Source organism: Taeniopygia guttata, chromosome 11 (assembly GCF_048771995.1).
Source record: "Taeniopygia guttata chromosome 11, bTaeGut7.mat, whole genome shotgun sequence".
In the NCBI taxonomy this organism is placed as follows: domain Eukaryota; kingdom Metazoa; phylum Chordata; class Aves; order Passeriformes; family Estrildidae; genus Taeniopygia; species Taeniopygia guttata.
The window spans coordinates 14,436,075-14,456,055 of NC_133036.1; the positions used below are offsets into that span (position 1 = coordinate 14,436,075).

At 45.4% G+C, this 19,981-nt stretch overlaps 2 protein-coding genes across 7 annotated transcripts; one reads left to right on the plus strand and one right to left on the minus strand.

Annotated features, from left to right (window-relative positions):
- Window positions 1-451: 451 nt before the first annotated feature.
- On the minus strand, window positions 452-8,327 carry LOC115496888 (protein C19orf12 homolog). 6 transcript variants are annotated; one of them, XM_030282688.4, is made up of 5 exons: window positions 8,060-8,321; window positions 7,659-7,766; window positions 6,508-6,638; window positions 3,822-3,998; window positions 452-1,486 (listed from the first exon to the last, which is right to left on the minus strand). In XM_030282688.4, the coding sequence occupies exons 3-5, from the start codon at window positions 6,524-6,526 to the stop codon at window positions 1,227-1,229; spliced, it is 456 nt and encodes a 151-aa protein (XP_030138548.4). In that variant the 5' UTR covers window positions 6,527-6,638; window positions 7,659-7,766; window positions 8,060-8,321; the 3' UTR covers window positions 452-1,226. The 6 variants fall into 6 exon arrangements, with proteins under 6 accessions (XP_030138548.4, XP_072790578.1, XP_072790574.1 ...); XM_072934477.1 differs by lacking the exon at window positions 6,508-6,638 and adding an exon at window positions 5,575-5,802 and having other exon boundaries at window positions 7,659-8,327; XM_072934473.1 differs by having other exon boundaries at window positions 6,508-6,641; window positions 7,659-8,321.
- A 2,687-nt stretch (window positions 8,328-11,014) lies between these two features.
- On the plus strand, window positions 11,015-13,479 carry LOC100223778 (pleckstrin homology domain-containing family F member 1-like). The gene has a single exon (XM_072934471.1). The coding sequence runs from the start codon at window positions 11,033-11,035 to the stop codon at window positions 11,687-11,689; it is 657 nt and encodes a 218-aa protein (XP_072790572.1). The 5' UTR covers window positions 11,015-11,032; the 3' UTR covers window positions 11,690-13,479.
- The last annotated feature ends 6,502 nt before the right edge of the window (window positions 13,480-19,981 follow it).

A 19,981-nucleotide genomic window follows, 5' to 3' on the forward strand; every position in this document is an offset into this window, starting at 1 on the left:
CAGCAATAATGCAGCAGGCACATCACCCACCCACCAGCACTGCTGCTGCCCACTGCTGCCTGCCCGAGTTCCTCAAGTGTTCCTGCCATTTAAAGGAACACACAGATCACTGTGAGGCTTCTTATGAACATTTTAATGAGAACAGAGGACCAGCTGTACAGACTCAATCCAGAAATCAAACTTCAGATGACAACCTTAATCCTGGGGCTGATAGAACACTGGCAGATTCAGCTCCCCATGCAGATTCAGCTCCCCATTTTTTTAATGTCACACCCTCCCATTCTATGGCACAGGAACCTGGTGAAAATTGAACTGGAAGTGTTCACAGTTTGTTTTCCTGCTACTTGAAATCTTGTTGAAGTATTTGCTTCACATCTTACATGAAAAGAAAACTCAAGAAGTACAATAATGTCGCTATAGGACACGAGAAAGCACAATGCGAGCCACCTGCTATTTTGCAAGGTAAAAGAGGAAGTTTATTTTCTGACTCCAACTTTTATACTTTTCCAAAGGAGACAGTGGATTGGAGGGTGAATGGGCCACCTCTCCAAAGACATTGGACAAACCACTAGTACATCAAGTTTCTCCAACCCCATGAAGGAATGCAAAACAATATGTTATTTACAGAAATGGTGTGGGAAAGTTTTCCAACAGAATGTAAACTCAGAAGGCTTTAGAAAAACTTAAGAATCAGGGTGACACAGTAAAAAAGGGACAATGTAGAGATTGGGTCTTTTGAGTTCACAGTAATGTACTTCCTTATAAAACTTTCCTTTGCATGGCTAAAACAAACAACAGGTAAAATTCTTCAAATTTTACCTTACATGTCATTCACAGGGAAAAAAATTAAAGCACTTGAACAAACAAAATCAAGTCTCCTAAATAAAACAAAAGGACTTTGAAAATTTTCACAAGTGACACATTAGCCTAAGAGCAACATGATTCCCTTCAGCAATTAGAATTAGTCCTAATGCAGAGTAATCCAATATTACATAGCAAGTCAGTATCAGGTTAATGCAGTAATCCAATACTATCCTTAAAAAGCCGCATAAAAACAAAAATTATAACAATAATGATAAAAATTTAAAAACCCCAAATATCCCAAATTACTTAGACCAGCATATATTTATAATTAGCACTGATAACTAGTAATTGTTGCACTGAAGATTCGCAGCAAGTGGAGTAAAAGGCATTCCATCCTAAAAATCCTGCTCGGTAAAGAATTATTAGGCACACTTTACTTTTGCTTTTAGCACTTTGGTAACGAAATTCCTCAGCACACCGAATACCTGGCCTCTGATAGTAGAATTTGACATTACAAGCCTGATCAGCTGACCAGCATCAGTCCAGTCTAAGTTCTTGACAACATCCATGGCTTCAGCACAGAGTTTTTGCTTCTCAGCAGCAGACAATTCCATTAAAACCTGAGGGACTGGCTTGAAATCTTCAGAGGTGAGCCATCCAATCAATCCACCAACTGCTCCTCCTAGGAAACACAGGGAATCATTAGTTTTTACCAATAAATGCTAAAGTCTGGAATTCCATCCACAGCCTTCACCAACAACGTTCTCCCCTTGATTAGAAAGCAACAGAGACTTGTCATCTGTGCCTGCTATATCTAGATTTATACACAATAATCAAAGCATCAGAAAGGATTTTAAAAACTCTTTACATCAACAGCAACCATAAAGAAACCCTTTATACAATCAACACTAATGGCTTCAAGCTAGAAACCAGAAAGAAAACACTCCCAGGGACACTCTCTTGGGGAAAGCTCTACCGCTAAATTAAACCATGCCCAAGGAGAAAACCAGAGCAACAACTGCCTGAGCAGTGTCATCATCTCTTGCCAGACACTCCCAGACTGGTGAAAGCTTTCTGCTCCTTTAGGAGTCACTCATTGCACTGTCCAACACACCTGAAGCCCACCCCTGCAGGTGGGCACAGACCAATCCCATCAGACACATTCAGGCTTTCAGCTACCGCGTGCACACCCCGGCCTCCCCAGTGGACAAGACACACTCGGGTAAGTGGAAGGTCCCAGGCTGTCAGGACAAGAGCAGAGGGATGGATCATCTACAGCTGATGTGCCTGTGGCTGCTGAGAAAGCAGCCCAGCAGCCTCCAGGGCTCCCGTCCAGCAGCAGTGTGAGTGCAGCACAGCAATCCACAGGGCTGCCAGCACTGCCCGGAGCACACAGGGCCTGGGACGGAGCAAGGAACGAAGGAAGGAGAGAGAGAGAGAGAGAGAGAGAGAGAGCCCTCACAATGGAGAGGTGGCAGGACTGACCCTGCCACCAAAACTGCCACCCCAGCCACTGCTCCTAAAATGTCATCTGTGCACTCACAGGGATGCAGTTTTTCATTAGACAAAACTCTTAACTTGCAGCTTTTACTCAGTTAGCAATTTTCCCCACAATGCCACAGAAATACTTGAAAGCCTACGATGGCCGAATTCATCTTCAAGGGACTTTTATGTGAACATCAATAACTGATTTAGGGGCACTTAATGCAAAAGCCACTGGAAGTACTGATGTCTAAGCTCCCTGTCCATTGAGACAAGACTTGCTACACGATCACACTTTCTCCCCCAGGCAACAAACCCACAGCCCACTCTGCTCAGAGCAGGCAGTCCTTGGGAAGCATGACGACTGCAAGCTGCTGCAGCAATGCTGCACGTGGCAGGTAACTCACCCTCATCCCTGGTGCAAAGCAGCAAGAGGGACAGCCCCTGCCACCAGTCCCACACCTATCCAGGCTGTCTGAGCAAGTGAAGGGGCCCTTGATGGTAAATGTCTCTCTAACTGTCCTAGACTTACTTGGCTTATTTACCTCTCCGATTTTAAAAGTTACATGAGAGGGTTATGATTTAGCTGCACTGTAATTGAGTCATGGCTTTTAGTTTAGACAGGACTTATTACTCTTATTATATATGCTTATGACTGTAACTTTCACTATGAAGTAAGAGGTATACTTGTTCCAGTGCCTTCCACCACGGCTGAAGAACATCAAGCTTGAATGGGAGACACTATGAAAGCTTAAACAAACACTTAAAAGGGAAAATACATCCATTAATAACTTCAGTATTTCTCTTCATCTCACTCAAGAATGAGGCCACTTACATTATTACCTTCACTTCAGATTTTCAGCTTACAAATTTCTTACAAAAGCTTAATTTCCTTTCTTTGTTCCTGATAACTTCAGTCATCTATTTGCCAACATTCTGGCTATTCCTTAAGTTCTCTACCTGTAACAGGAGTAAATACACAGTTTCACTTTGCATTTTCTGTTATCCCTCCTCACAAATTATTTGCTTGTTTTTGTAACTCAACCTGACAGAGGCACACTGCAATTCATTCCCAAATCAGTAAGCCCTTGAAATTCCTGCAACTGCTCACAGGACATCCAACTGCTCAACATTCATGGGCCAGGGCCCACATGCCTTCAGCAGCAAGGCAGCTTTCAAACTAGACAACTCTTCATTCCAGAGTTACAGAGGACAAACAGTTCTTTACTATTAGACTTAGGCTTTTCTGTAACTTTCTGCAACAAGTAGAAAAGCAAAGTGACAGGGAATAACAAATCCCAGCGGGAAAGAAACCCAAGTTCATCAGGACATGGATATCAGGGACTTTTAAAAGACAGAAATAAGCATCATTTGTAGTGAGAAATGATCCTGCCCCATGCTAAGGCTTATCCACCCTCAGCCCCCATCGCACCAGAAAATCTCAACACTGAATGCTCCTTTCTTCAACCCACACCTCTGCATTTCTTCACTCAGGGATTTATCCACCCTCTTGTTCCAAAACAAAGCACACTTACCTACAAAAATTCCAGGTGGGCCGCCCAGCATCCCCCCCAAAAAGGCACCTCCACCTGCCAGCATTCCTCCTCGTTTAGAAGGAGTGTAAGCAGCTTTCATGCCTGTCACTGTGGCAACGTGGGTGAGCAGTGTCATCACATCATTGACACGCATCAGCCTCTCAGCATCTCCAAATCCTGCAAAAGATATTCTAAGTTATCTTCTGACCACTGCAACCAAGATTAAAACCAGCTATGAAATTAATTTGATGGCAACAAAACCCTAGTGTAACAAGAGTCTCAGAAGACCACGCCGTGCAGAAAGTGAAAAAGGTCAGTGAAACTGCCAAATGGGAATGAGACTTCTGGTCACAGGTTGATCAGAAAAAAAAGGTTTGATTAAAAAAATCAGAGAGTCTACAGAAAAAAATATTTTAGTACATTGCTGTTGGCTTGAGCAATTGCCATGTGTGTCCAACAACACATAGAGCTCTAGGAAATGGAGCTTCCCTCTGGCACACCTAGCTGATTATAATGGACAAATGTGTCAGGGATCTTCTCATTCGCCTAATTTTTACCACAAACCCATCAATTATTTTCACATAGCAGTTCTTCTCCCTGTTTTGTTACATGTTTAAACATTTCCATGCTGATTTCTGAAGGCAGGAGGCTGGCTGTAGCAACCAAGAAGTGCCTGAGGAAGCATTGGAGGAGAGACCTGGTACAGGACTTTCAGTGCTCGGGTGCTCTGGAGCCAGGCCAGCAGAGATGTAGAGGTGGATGGATAAGGCAGCCAGGACTCAGAGCACAGATCCCAGGAGAGTCTCACAAAGGAGCAAGCAGGACACAGGACCCCAGCTTGTAAAACGCTGTCACATCTCCTCAGCAAGGGACAGAGACCTGTCCCTGAGAACAAGCACTCTGAGACCAAAACTTCTCCACCTCATTCACTTGCTGCTGCTGCTCACCACATAAGTTCTTCCCCCTATGCACATTAGCTGAGGAAAGGGATTCCAGGGATAATTAGAAACCAACAAAAAAGTATTCAATAGGATTAAAAATAAAATCACAGACACACAAGTTGCAGATTGCTCGTTGTACATGTAATGTCTGCACTGGAGAACAGATGAGCATTTGGGGGTTTTCAGCCCCTAGAAAACCTCTTCTCCCAGAGTGTGTGAGCAATTCTATCTCAGCCCAAGCCAAGCTGTTTCACAGACTTGCCTGAACAGATCTCCTCTGTGCAAAGTGAAAGTGGAGTGATATCACACCATTTGACATCTTAAAAATCAATAACTGCAACAGAGAAAGCTTTCTTTGCACTGAGATGGCTGACTGCAAATCACCCATGTCACTGCAGGATCCAAGCAGTGCTGACACTGAAGAAAGGTCTGGCTTTTGGGAAGGGAACACATAAACTCTATGGCTGCAAAGAGGCACAGCAGGAAATTCATCAAATAGTTGATTTCTCTCACTCCTCCATTAATTTTTGGTACCAGTCTAAAGCAAACATCCAAGTTCACCATTTTACCACTGTTGCTTTTGGGTTCTTGGCAGGCTGATGACACAGCAGGGCTCAGTGGCAGAGCCACACACTCTGCTCCAGAGTCACTTATTATCTCATCCCATTGGGCTCAAGCTCCAAGTCAGGACAAATAGCTGCTCTGTCTGTCCTACAGCAGTGGGGAAACACCCCAAAATATACAACTGGCACAGCTCCCACTGCCAGCCCCGGGAATGATGGGAAAAGAGACAATTAAGTGTTTGTTTTTACCCTTCTAACAAGAGGTGAGCAGCTTTCCACTCAGAGTGTCATTCACACCAGCCCCAGGCAGGCTGAAGTGCTGCAGGATTCACTCCCTCCTCTCAGACACTGATTTGGGATTGTGCTCCACCTCTGTGCCACGTCTCAGACTAACGCAAAGTGCTGAAAACAATTGGCATCTCCTCTCTGGGCTGAATTCAGTCAAGGTCTCACGTGAAGCCCTCCAGGATGAAGGCTCTGCAGCACAGGTGGGACAACACAAGTTGGAGAGCTGACAACACAGGGCCCTCACTGAGAGGAAGATAATCAGCTTTGCCCCCTCAAACTGAGGGAGTGCTACAATTTCCCAAAGCAATCTAATTGTACCAGATGTGCAATGATGTTTTATGAGCAGACATTCCTGCAGCTGAAGCAGCAGGTTCCAGCACTGGGATGAAGCTGGCTGCCCAAAGTCACCTGCATTACCATCCTCCACATGGCCAACACTGCGAGGTGTCCCCATGGTCACACAGCAAAGGTAACAAAGGCTCTTGGTTTGCCTGGTTTGCCTTCAGGCTCTTGGCCCACCTGCTCAGTTCTTCTTCCTTCTTCTTCTTCCAGCCCTGATTCTCCTTCCACCTCCTGCTCTCTCTTGTCCTCCTCTGTTTTCCACTCTTTCAAAGCCGCATAGAGCAATCTCCAGGTGGTAGCCAAATCTGTGGCCATGTTGTCCCCTTTTGGTACCACAACTCATAGTCTTCCCCCAACCTCTTTCCATGATCTAACACTAAAAGCAGTACTTGCATCACTCTCAAAATCTGGTGACCTTGCCCATAGCAAAACACAACAAAGGGTACAACCAGAAGTCTCAATGCCGTTACTCTTCAACAAAGCTTTCTGGGTAGATAAGCCAAACTGTTCTTCACTTGATAACATATTCCCCATAATGTCCCAGTGGCTCACCTGTACTCTGGGTGCCCATATTGGTCAGGCCTGTACCAGTCAGTGTCTCTCTGCTCCTCACAGCACTACATGGGGCTCTGTCTGCACCAAATCCCAAGCATCGGAAGTGTCATCAAATGTGGCAGTCGAGTCTGCTATGACACACAGAAGAACACCATACAACTTTAGAAGGCTTCAAGCATCTGCCCCTTCCTTTCCTTCTGCACAACCTTTTATACCCTGCTCCTTACAGCCCTTACACCTGTGTGCCCCCGGCTCCCTTTGGTGATTGGTCACTCCACCTGGGCACTCCGTGTCTCATTGCCTCCAATGCTGCTCAGCTGGAGCTCATCAGGGATGAGGATTGGCCACAGCCCCACCCCCAATTACCACAAACTCTGTAACTACAGCACAGTGCAAAGGTGAGCAACTACCATTGGTTCCTCTGGATAAATAAAACACTCCTTAAAAACCACGTACAAAGTGCAGTTGATTAAAGTTAAAAAAAAGCCAGGCCATAACGAGAGTGGTAATCACACTGGTGCCTGGTGGTGTACAAATCTGTGGCAAGCAAATTTGGTACTCATTAATCAGCCTCAAGATAAAGCAGAAACTTACTGGGAATCAAAAACTGAAAGTAGTTTTTCCATACAAAATTACTGACCACTTCATTGTCCTCAAAACTCCAACAAAGGAAATTTCCACACAAAAAAATAACATTTATTTGGGCTTGTTTGTGTTGACTGAACAAGATTCTTGCCATAGCAGAGTGGGTCCTGCTTATTTCTGGATGGGAGCATCACACTCAAAACTCGCAAAGACTCCACAAGCAGCACTCATTTTCTCTAAACTCTTACAGGTATTTCTATGATCTCCTGTCATATTCACTCTAATTTAACTCCTGCAGAGAACATTAGTGAACAGAGCAAAGCCCTCCTATCCCTGCACTCACTATGCCACTTAGAGAAAAATCAGCCTCTTCCCAAATGCCCACACACAGACATTCTCACCAGCACCCAGCCTGCCCCACCACTGAGCTGTCCTCACTGCTCCTTACAGCTTCTCCCTGAGGAATGAGGGAACACCTCTGCCACGTGCAGGCACACGGCACAAAATCCCACCCACACAGCACATTCCAAACCCACCTGGGAAGATACAGAGACATGTCCTACCTGCGGCTGTCCTTATCATGGTGGCCATCATATGGTGACGAACAGGAATGTGAGGTGACAATTTCTTCTGTCTCAACCGTACAGCAACAGCTCCCTATGAACTGCAACCTTGCAGGAGAAATATGGGAACAACACTGGAGAAAATCCAAACACAAGGTGCTCCCACACTGAGACAGACTAAAGAACACAACTTCACAAACAACAATGTGCAAGAAGACGTCACCTGATTGATTGAACAGGCTAGAAGTCCATCCATTATTTCAGTAACAGCTGGTGGACAGACAGGGACTCAAGATATTGAGTCCATCTGCAAAGGAGGGCCATCTCATCACTGGTCCATACACATCCCGTAAGCACGAGCAGCATCTGCCTCCTAAACCATCACTTCCAGAAAATCCTACCTTTTGAGCCTGGTCTGCTGCTGTAGAGATACTGAGCACAGCACTCGGTGATGATATCTTCAAATTCTGAACTAAGCCTGAAAATTAAAGTTGTTTTCCTTGACTCATTGCAAAAACATAAAAAACAACTAATGAAACATGAATCGGCATCCTGGCGTCTCCAAATCCTGCAAAAGATGTTTTAAGCTATCTTTTGACCACTGCAACCAAGACCTAACCTAGCTATTAAATATATACAAGGGGAAAAGAACAAACATTTTGTTAGCAGACAAACACAGGAAAAAGTAAATGCTTTCACTTTTTATTTCTTGGATACCCACCCCTTCCAGGAATTGCTGACTGTTACTGGAAATGTATGTGAAAAATACCAATCACTTTTTTTTTTAAATTTTAAAAGTTTAATGGTTATAAAAATAATAATACAATTAGAGTAATAAAAATTCAGAGTTAGGAAAATTATAAGACAATTAAAAGCAAACATTTAGGGACATCTGGATGTTTTTGGACACTAAACTGCCAAAAACATGTTTTGTGAACAAAGGAATAACCCTTAAAAGCAATAGCCTGTTGCAATTCATATATCTCATACATGATGCATAATTTTTTTGCAAATTGAGAACTTTTCTGGTTTTTGTCAGCTTCTTCCCCTTAATGCTGGTGGTTCCATAAAGACAGAGACAAGGTGGAAGAATGTTTGTCTTTTCTGATAAGGAGGTTGTAACTTTTTCTAGGTTCATTTCACTGTCACCTCCGTGCAAAGAATTTTTTGATTATCTCACCTCTTTCTTGAGCTAGTTAAAAAGTATCTTACATAGCATAGTTTCTATTTTAATATTGTGTTATAACCTAAAAATATATTTAAAACACAACCTTAGAGAATTAATACCACGTAATTTTCTAACAATACACATATAATATCCATTGCAATATTTGTGAAAAGCCAAACGTGAAGTATGCATTTTTCACATCTATAACAAATTCAGAGATTCTACAGAAACAAATTCTTCAGTAGATTGCTGTTGGCCTGAGCAATTCCCATGTGTGTTCAGCATCACACACAGCTCTGGGAAAAAGACAGAGCTTCCCTCTACCACACCTAGCAGATTGTAATGGACAAATGTGTCAGGGATCTTCTCATTCTCTGAATTTTTACCACAAATCAGTCAATTATTTTCACATAGCAGTTCTTCACAGTGTTTTCTTACATGTTTAAACTCTTCCAAGCTGATTTCTGAAGGCAGGAGGCTGGCTGTAGCAACTAAGAAATGCCTGAGGAAGCGTTGGAGGAAAGACCTGGTACTGGGATATTCAGTGCTCCGCGGGAATCTGGTGTGCAGAGGTCCCTAGAAATAGAGTCTTGTCAGGTACCATGAGTTCTTGAGGGGCTGGGCCATGCTTCTAAACCACATAAAATGAAAGAGGCAGGCTAAGAGCTCCATAACCCAGAAGCATGAGGAAAGGAAACCGGTGGGACTGCTTTGGTTTAGCCCATTTCGTGTTGCTGGTGCCAAATGTTCCTGACAGTACATTATTGCATTCACAGTCCTTGCACACCAAGGATCCCAAGCTGTAATTTGAGTTTTTCCTTTATTATTTGTGTGCTCATCTTGCTCTTGCACACAGGAAATCCTCGGCCAGGGATTTGTGGAGAGACCACATCCCAGGATAGGTGAGAGTCCAGGAAACCCTGGTCAGGGAGTTTGGTGCACAGTTGTGGACAACAGTGTGCCCTGCCTGTTTGTTCTTCAGCCTAACTGGTGTATTCAAGAGGGAGGGGGTAAGAACATGTGGTGGTTATTGCAGCAGCACATCTCCTCTCCATGCACAGATCCACTGGGCTGGTGGATCCACGCAGGGAATGGAGGCTCTCCCCTCTCTGGTGACAAGTAACAGATCCTTGGCCCAGCTGCTGCATGGCTGTGCCAGGGCAGGTGGGTTGGGAGTGGTTTCAGCCCCTGCTGCTGGAGGCAGCCCCTGGACTCCCCCTCTGGCTGCAGCCTGGCCAGAGCACTCAGTAAATGTCAAGTGCACACCCAGGTGAGTGGCTGTGCCCAACACTGCCCAGCTCCACCCTGTGCCCTCCAGGCTCTGGGGCCCTGAGGATTCACATCCTTCCCTCCAGCTCCAGGGGACCCCGAGGGAGGCAGCTCTTCAGGAGCACCCAGCACTCCGTGCCTCTCTGTGAAAGCTTTTTCTGCAGCCTGGGTCACTCCATTTAGGTCTGCCGTGGCCTGAGCTGGTCTTGGCCTTGTGCCTTTTCACCCTAGAGAAGGAAGCTCTGGGAGAAGAGGTGTGGGAGAGATGAGTGTGCTGCATTCCACTTCCCCTCCAGCAGAGCTCACTGTTTGCAGAGTGATGTGCCTTGCACTTGGAGCACTCTCAGCCCAGGGAGAACAGAGGAAAGGCTTCACTTGTGTGAGTTTATTCACATCATGAAGGCTTTTTTCATTTGTTGTTTTTACCCCTTTTTGTCATGCTTGGAAGACCAGCAGGAACAAGTGATACCACAGATTTTTCTTTTGTTCCTGCCTCAGCTCTGGCCCAAAATGGAGCTGTGGGGTTGTGTGTGTCTGTAAGCAATCCTTGAGAAAGCAGGTGTGCAGTCAGAAATGGAAGGCTTGCTCTCAAGACCCTTTGATGGAGATCTATGGATCTGCATAAAATCAGGTTCAGACCAAGCAGCTTTCTTTTCTAAGGACACACAGGGGAAAAAAGCAACACCAGAAGGACCTGGCTCTGCCTTCAGGGAATTCCACTGCTGCAAATTGCACCATCCCAGTGCAGCCTGGGCTGTTGCAAAATGAGGTCAGACAGTTTGAAGATTTTATTTAGACAGGTAACAAAGTAAAGCAAGGAGTGAGATTACCTGTAGCCTCAGATTGCATTAGCAGCATCTCACCTGTGCATGCACTGGCTACTCACCTTCTCCCTGGTGTAGTTTCACCACTTCCCTCTTTGTTTTCCTCTCTCCAGATGGAGATGGTGGACCACCTTGCAAACACGGAGATCAACAGCCAGCGCATTGCTGCTGTGGAAAACTGCTTTGGGGCTTCTGGGCAGCCCTTAGCCTTGCCGGGCAGGGTCCTCCTGGGAGAAGGGATTTTAACCAAAGAATGCCGCAAGAAACCAAAGCCTCGCATATTTTTCCTTTTCAACGACATCCTCGTCTACGGCAGCATCATCATCAACAAGAGGAAGTACAACTCCCAGCACATCATCCCCCTTGAAGATGTCACTCTGGAGACGCTGCCAGACACCTTGCAGATGAAGAACCGCTGGCTGATCAAAACCTCCAAGAAGTCCTTTGTGGTTTCCGCAGCCTCCCTGACGGAGAGGAAGGAGTGGATCAGCCACCTGGAGGAGTGCATCAAGCACCTGCTGACCAAGACGGGCCGGCAGCCCTGCAGGGAGCCCGCGGCCCCCTGGATCCCAGACAAGGCCACGGACATCTGCATGCGCTGCACGCAGACCAAGTTCTCCACGCTCACCCGCCGGCACCACTGCCGCACCACTGAATGGCTCCACTTGAGCCTTTACACAAAAAGAAGGCACACCTGCACATTTTGCTGCCTACAAACTTGTCTTATGAGTGCCCTGAAATCCAACGTGACCAACTGGCTGGGACATTGAGCACCACAACATTTGGTGCTGACAGCAATAATGCAGCAGGCACATCACCCACCCACCAGCACTGCTGCTGCCCACTGCTGCCTGCCCGAGTTCCTCAACTGTTCCTGCCGTTTAAAGGAACACACAGATCACTATGAGGCTTCTTATGGACATTTTAATGAGAACAGAGGACCAGCTGTACAGACCCAATCCGGAATTCAAAGCTCAAACGACAACCTTAATCCTGGGGCTTATAGAACACTGGCAGATTCAGCTCCCCATGCAGATTCAGCTCCCCATTTTTTTATTGTCACACCCTCCCATTCTGTGGCACAGGAACCTGGTGAAAATTGAACTGGAAGTGTTCACAGTTTATTTTCCTGCTACTTGAAATCTTGAAGGATTTGCTTCACATCTTACATGAAAAGACAACTCAAGAAGTACAATAAAAAAGGGACAGTGTAGAGACTGGGTCTTTTGAGTTCACAGTAATGTACTTCCTTATAAAACCTTCCTTTGCATGGCTAAAACAAACAACAGGTAAAAGTCTCCAAATTGGCCTGCTACTTTGGCCCCTTACATGTCATTCACAGGGAAAAAAATTAAAGCACTTGAACAAACAAAATCAAGTCTCCTAAATAAAACAAAAGGACTTTGAAAATTTTCACAATGACACAGTAGCCTAAGAGCAGCATTATTCCCTTCAGCAATTAGAATTAGTCCTAATGCAGAGCAATCCAATATTTCATAGCAAGTCAGTATCAGGTTAACGCAGTAATCCAATACTATCCTTACAAAGCCATACAAATCAAAAATAACAATAATGATAAAAAATTTTAAAAACCCCGATCACCTAAACTGAACGGCCCAAGTTTACATCAATAAGCATATATTTATAAGTAGTACCAATAACTAGTAATTGTTGCACTGAAGATACATAGCAGCGGGAGTAAAATGTATTCAATCATAAAAATCCTCTTCTGTGGAGGGTTATCAGCTATACTTCAGTTCTGCTTTTAGCTCATTGGCAAGGTAACTGATAAGCATATCTGAAATCTGCTCCATGAGAGCTGGTTTTGATACAACAAGATCAATCAGGTGACGAGCACCAGTCCAACATAAGTTCTTGACAAACGGCATGGTTGCATTACAAAGTTCTTGCTTCTCAGCAGCAGACAATTCCATTAAAACCTGAAGGACTGGCTTGAAATCTTCAGAGGTGAGCCATCCAATCAATCCACCAACTGCTCCTCCTAGGAAACACGAAGAATCATTAGTTTTCACCAATAAATGCTAAAGCCTGGAATTCCATCCACAGCCTTCACCAACAACGTTCTCCCCTTGATTAGAAAGCAGAGACTTGTCATCTGTGCCTGCTATATCTAGATTTATACACAATAATCAAATCATCAGAAAGGATTTTAAAAACTCTTTACATCAACAGCAACCATAAAGAAACCCTTTATACAATCAACACTAATGGCTTCAAGCTAGAAACCAGAAAGAAAACACTCCCGGGGACACTCTCTTGGGGAAAGCTCTACCGCTAAATTAAACCATGCCCAAGGAGAAAACCAGAGCAACAACTGCCTGAGCAGTGTCATCATCTCTTGCCAGACACTCCCAGACTGGTGAAAGCTTTCTGCTCCTTTAAGAGTCACTCATTGCACTGTCCAACACACCTGAAGCCCACCCCTGCAGGTGGGCACAGACCAATCCCATCAGACACATTCAGGCTTTCAGCTACCGCGTGCACACCCCGGCCTCCCCAGTGGACAAGACACACTCGGGTAAGTGGAAGGTCCCAGGCTGTCAGGACAAGAGCAGAGGGATGGATCATCTACAGCTGATGTGCCTGTGGCTGCTGAGAAAGCAGCCCAGCAGCCTCCAGGGCTCCCCTCCAGCAGCAGTGTGAGTGCAGCACAGCAATCCACAGGGCTGCCAGCACTGCCCGGAGCACACAGGGCCTGGGACGGAGCAAGGAACGAAGGAAGGAGAGAGAGAGAGAGAGAGAGAGAGAGAGAGAGAGAGCCCTCACAATGGAGAGGTGGCAGAACTGACCCTGCCACCAAAACTGCCACCCCAGCCACTGCTCCTAAAAAGTCATCTGTGCACTCACAGGGATGCAGTTTTTCATTAGCCAAAACTCTTAACTTGCAGCTTTTACTCAGTTAGCAATTTTCCCCACAATACCACAGAAATACTTGAAAGCCTACGATGGCCAAATTCATCTTCAAGGGACTTTTATGTGAACATCAATAACTGATTTAGGGGCACTTAATGCAAAAGCCACTGGAAGTACTGATGTCTAAGCTCCCTGTCCATTGAGACAAGACTTGCTACACAATCACACTTTCTCCCCCAGGCAATAAACCCACAGCCCACTCTGCTCAGAGCAGGCAGTCCTTGGGAAGCATGACGACTGCAAGCTGCTGCAGCAATGCTGCACGTGGCAGGTAACTCATCCTCATCCCTGGTGCAAAGCAGCAAGAGGGACAGCCCCTGCCACCAGTCCCACACCTATCCAGGCTGTCTGAGCAAGTGAAGGGGCCCTTGATGGTAAATGTCTCTCTAACTGTCCTAGACTTACTTGGCTTATTTACCTCTCCAATTTTAAAAGTTACATGAGAGGGTTATGATTTAGCTGCACTGTAATTGAGTCATGGCTTTTAGTTTAGAAAGGACTTATTACTCTTATTATATATGCTTATGACTGTAACTTTCACTATGAAGTAAGAGGTATACTTGTTCCAGTGCCTTCCACCATGGCTGAAGAACATCAAGCTTGAATGGGAGACACTATGAAAGCTTAAACAAGCACTTAAAAGGGAAAATACCTCCATTAATAACTTCAGTATTTCTCTTCATCTCACTCAAGAATGAGGCCACTTACATTATTACCTTCACTTCAGATTTTCAGCTTACAAATTTCTTACAAAAGCTTAATTTCCTTTCTTTGTTCCTGATAACTTCAGTCATCTATTTGTCAACATTCTGGCTATTCCTTAAGTTCTCTACCAGGAGTAGATACACAGTTTCACTTTGCATTTTCTGTTATCCCTCCTCACAAATTATTTGCTTGTTTTTGTAACTCAACCTGACAGAGGCACACTGCAATTTGATCCCAAATCAGTAAGCCCTTGAAATTCCTGCAACTGCTCACAGGACATCCAACTGCTCAACATTCATGGGCCAGGGCCCACATGCCTTCAGCAGCAAGGCAGCTTTCAAACTAGACAACTCTTCATTCCAGAGTTACAGAGGACAAACAGTTCTTTACTATTAGACTTAGGCTTTTCTGTAACTTTCTGCAACAAGTAGAAAAGCAAAGTGACAGGGAATAACAAATCCCAGCGGGAAAGAAACCCAAGTTCATCAGGACATGGATATCAGGGACTTTTAAAAGACAGAAATAAGCATCATTTGTAGTGAGAAATGATCCTGCCCCATGCTAAGGCTTACCCACCCTCAGCCCCCATCGCACCAGAAAATCTCAACACTGAATGCTCCTTTCTTCAACCCACACCTCTGCATTTCTTCACTCAGGGATTTATCCACCCTCTTGTTCCAAAACAAAGCACACTTACCTACAAAAATTCCAGGTGGGCCGCCCAGCATCCCCCCCAAAACAGCACCTCCACCTGCCAGTATTCCTCCTCGTTTAGAATGAGTGTAAGAAGCTTTTATGTGCTTGGCCTTGGCAATGTGGCAGAGCAGTGCCATCACATCATCAACATGGCTCGACATCCCGGCGTCTCTCTGCAAAAGATGTTCTAAGATGTTCTGCAACCAAGACTAAAGCTAGCAACAAAATTACAAAATTAATTTGATGGCAACAAAACCCTGGCGTAACAAGCAATTGCCTTCTCTTTTGATGCTGATTAGAAGTTATCTTTTGACTACTGTAACTATGACTTCCGATCTCAGGTTAGACTGGAAAAAAAATGAGCCTATAAAAAATTCAGAGGTTCTACAGAAACAAATTCTTCAGTAGATTGCTGTTGGCCTGAGCAATTCCCACGTGTGTTCAGCATCACACACAGCTCTGGGAAAAAGACAGAGCTTCCCTCTACCACACCTAGCAGATTGTAATGGACAAATGTGTCAGGGATCTTCTCATTCTCCTAATTTTTACCACAAACCCATCAATTATTTTCACATAGCAGTTCTTCTCCCTGTTTTGTTACATGTTTAAACATTTCCATGCTGATTTCTGAAGGCAGGAGGCTGGCTGTAGCAACCAAGAAGTGCCTGAGGAAGCATTGGAGAAAAGACCTGGTACAGGATGTTCAGTGCTCGGGTGCTCTGGAGCCAGGCCAGCAGAGATGTAGAGGTGAATGGATAAGGCAGCCAGGACTCAGAGCACAGATCCCAGGAGAGTCTCACAAAGGAGCAAGCAGGACACAGGACCCCAGCTTGTAAAACGCTGTCACATCTCCTCAGCAAGGGACAGAGACCTGTCCCTGAGAACAAGCACTCTGAGACCAAAACTTCTCCACCTCATTCACTTGCTGCTGCTGCTCACCACATAAGTTCTTCCCCCTATGCACACCAGCTGAGGAAAGGGCTTCCAGGGATAATTAGAAACCAACAAAAAAGTATTCAATAGGATTAAAAATAAAATCACAGACACACAAGTTGCAGATTTCTCATTGTACATGTAATGTCTGCACTGGAGAACAGATGAGCATTTGGGGGTTTTCAGCCCCTAGAAAACCTCTTCTCCCAGAGTGTGTGAGCAATTCTATCTCAGCCCAAGCCAAGCTGTTTCACAATCTCACCTGAACAATCTCCTCTGTGCAAAGTGAAAGTGGAGTGATATCACACCATTTGCTATATTAAAAATTAACTACTGCAACAGAGAAAGATTTCTTTTGCACTGATATGGCTGACTGCAAATCACCCATGTCACTGCTGACACTGAAGAAAGGTCTGACTTTTGGGAAGGGAACACATAAACTCTATGGCTGCAAAGAGGCACAGCAGGAAATTCATCAAATAGTTGATTTCTCTCACTCCTCCATTTGTCTTTGCACCAGTCTAAAGCAAACATCCAAGTTCACCATTTTACCACTGTTGCTTTTGGGTTCTTGGCAGGCTGATGACACAGCAGGGGCACAGTAGCAGAGTGTGCCTTCTTCATCTCTGGGAACAGAGATCTTCTCTTCCTGGAGGCACAGGGTCTCATCACTCTTGTCTCCTTCTCTGTTCAAACTTCTCATTGGATCACAGCTACTTTAACATCTGCTTACTTTGGCAGGCCTTTGCTCGATATCAAATTGAACCCTTCATCTCCCCATGCTTTCATGTGTTACAGGGAAAGAGAGTCTTTTCTCCATAGCTTTACAAGAGGATTTCAGCCCCAAGATCAAGGCATCTCCTCATCCCTCTCATCTGGGACTTAACTTCTCCACTGACCTTGGTGTCTCCAGGTTGCTCCTCTACATGCTTTCATCTCGTTCCTTTCTCTCACTCGAAGGGAGGATTGAATTACTGGAAGAGTTAACACCTCACCTAGGACAGATGGTCGCCCGACCTGCCGCTGGGCTTGTGGTGTGAGCTGCAGCTGGGGCTGTGTCAGGATCGGCTTCATGGACGGTCTTTGGTTTTCTCTGCATTCAATTCCAGCTGCAGGGCCACTCTGCACGGGCTGCAGGGCTGCCTCTGGTCTCAGCCGCATGATCTCATGCAGCAGCTGTGCTGCAGGGAGGGAGGGGACCTGGTGGCAAGATGTTAAAAGCCACAGCCCGGCCCTGCTTCGGCCAGGGACCCACAGCCTCCCCATCCATGCCTGGCAGCTGCTGGGGCCTGGCCCAGCGGGCTCCCTGCAGAGGGGCCCGGGTCGGCCTTGTTACCTGTTCCCAGGCCAGAACGAGAAAAAAGTTCCAGGGTTTCATTCGTTTTTAACATGTCTGTTTCACACAGCTTTCCAGTGGCTGGAAGTTTTGCATTACTTCCTTAAATGCCTCCCATGAAAACTCAGGACAATCTCACATTTCAGATTGCAGAAGATTATACTATCTGCAAAAGATTACATGATTTCTCCTCAAATTAGCTTCCCTAATCTCCATAGCAGATCTGCAGAAGATTATATTATTTATTCTCAAATTAACTTCTCTTCTGTAATCTCCACAGCACACCAGGAAACCATCATCCATCCATTGCTTTGATCTACACTTTTCTGTAGTTCAGGCATCGGGAGATTCCCTGGACACCCACATTTTAATTAATAAAAGCAGGTTGGATGTTAGCTCCCAAGCCACCTCCTTCAAAATAAGCAAAGTGCCCAGCCTCACTCTATTTCTTTCCTACCAAATAAGCAAAGTGTGAAACATCTGCTCCTTATATCCAGCGCCCTTCTTCATGGGGGTAGAGTGTCATGAGTCATCCAAACTTCAGGCCCTCAGGTCTGCCTACATTTCTTTCAGGTCCTCAGGCCCGTTTAGATATAACTCCTCGGGATTCTCAGGCTCTTGGTTTGCCTTCAAGCTCTTGGACCCCTGCTCAGCTCTTCAGGCTCTCAGGCTCTGATTCTCCTTCAACCTCCTGCTCTCTCTTGTCCTGCTCTGTTTTCCACTCTTTCAAAGTCGCATAGAGCAATCTCCAGGTGGTAACCAAATCTGCAGCCATATTGTCCGCTTTTGGTACCACATCTCATAATCTTCCCCCAACCTCTTTCAATGCTCTAACATTAAAAGCAATACTTGCATCAGACTCAACATCTGGAGACCTTGCACATAGTAAAACACAACAAAGGGTACAACCAGAAGTCTCAATGCCGTTACTCTTCAACAAAGCTTTCTGTATAGTTAAGCCAAACTGATCTTCACTTGATAACATATTCCCCATAATGTCCCAGTGGCTCACCTGTACTCTGGGTGTCCAAATCAGTCAGGCGGGGACCAGACAACTTCTCTCAGCTGCGCTCAGTGTTACACGGGGCTCTGTCCCCAGCAGTTCCCAGCCCTACAGACTAACAGGAAAGGATGACGCCAGGGTCACAAAATGTTACAGAAGACTCAGCCGTGATAGACAAAAACACAACACACAGCCCTAAAAGGCTTCAAGCATCTGCCCCTTCCTTTCCTTCTGCACAACCTTTTATACCCTGCTCCTTACAGCCCTTACACCTGTGTGCCCCCGGCTCCCTTTGGTGATTGGTCACTCCACCTGGGCACTCCGTGTCTCATTGCCTCCAATGCTGCTCAGCTGGAGCTCATCAGGGATGAGGATTGGCCACAGCCCCACCCCCAATTACCACAAACTCTGTAACTACAGCACAGTGCAAAGATGAGCAACTACCATTGGTTCCTCTGGATAAATAAAACATGCCTTCAAAACCACATTCCAAGTGCAGTTGATTAAAGTTAAAAAACAACCAGGCCATAACGAGAGTGGTAATCACACTGGTGCCTGGTGGTGTACAAATCTGTGGCAAGCAAATTTGGTACTCATTAATCAGCCTCAAGATAAAGCAGAAACTTACTGGGAATCAAGAAACCGAAAGTAGTTTTTTCATACTAAATTACTGACCACTTCATTCGCCTCAAAACTCCAACAAAGGAAATTTCCACCCAAAAAATGAACATTTATTTGGGCTTGTTTGTGTTGACTGAACAAGGTTCTAGACATAGCAGAGTGGGTCTTGCTTATTTCTGGATAGGAACATCACACTCAAAACTCGCAAAGACTCCACAAGCAGCACTCATTTTCTCTAAACTCTTACTGGTATTTCTATGATCTCCTGTCATATTCACTCTAATTTAAGTCCTGCAGAGAACATTAGTGAACAGAGCAAAGCCCTCCTATCCCTGCACTCACTATGCCACTTAGAGAAAAATCAGCCTCTTCCCAAATGCCCACACAGGAGACATTCTCACCAGCACCCAGCCTGCCCCACCACTGAGCTGTCCTCACTGCTCCTTACAGCTTCTCCCTGAGGAATGAGGGAACACCTCTGCCACGTGCAGGCACACGGCACAAAATCCCACCCACACAGCACATTCCAAACCCACCTGGGAAGATACAGAGACATGTCCTACCTGCGGCTGTCCTTATCATGGTGGCCATCATATGGTGACGAACAGGAATGTGAGGTGACAATTTCTTCTGTCTCAACCGTACAGCAACAGCTCCCTATGAACTGCAACCTTGCAGGAGAAATATGGGAACAACACTGGAGAAAATCCAAACACAAGGTGCTCCCACACTGAGACAGACTAAAGAACACAACCTCACAAACAACAGTGTGCAAGAAGACGTCACCTGATTGATTGAACAGGCCAGAAGTCCATCCATTATTTCAGTAACAGC

What these genes read in the sequence shown, in the direction of transcription:
- LOC115496888 (XM_030282688.4), bottom strand. An exon ending in CCCACCTGGAATTTTTGTAG is followed by an intron (nt 1,487 to 3,821) that starts GTAAGTGTGCTT and finishes TGTGTTTCCTAG; the next exon opens with GAGGAGCAGTTGGTGGATTG.
- LOC100223778 (XM_072934471.1), top strand. Translation starts at nt 11,033, where the DNA reads ATGGAGATGGTGGACCACCTTGCAAACACGGAGATCAACAGCCAGCGC.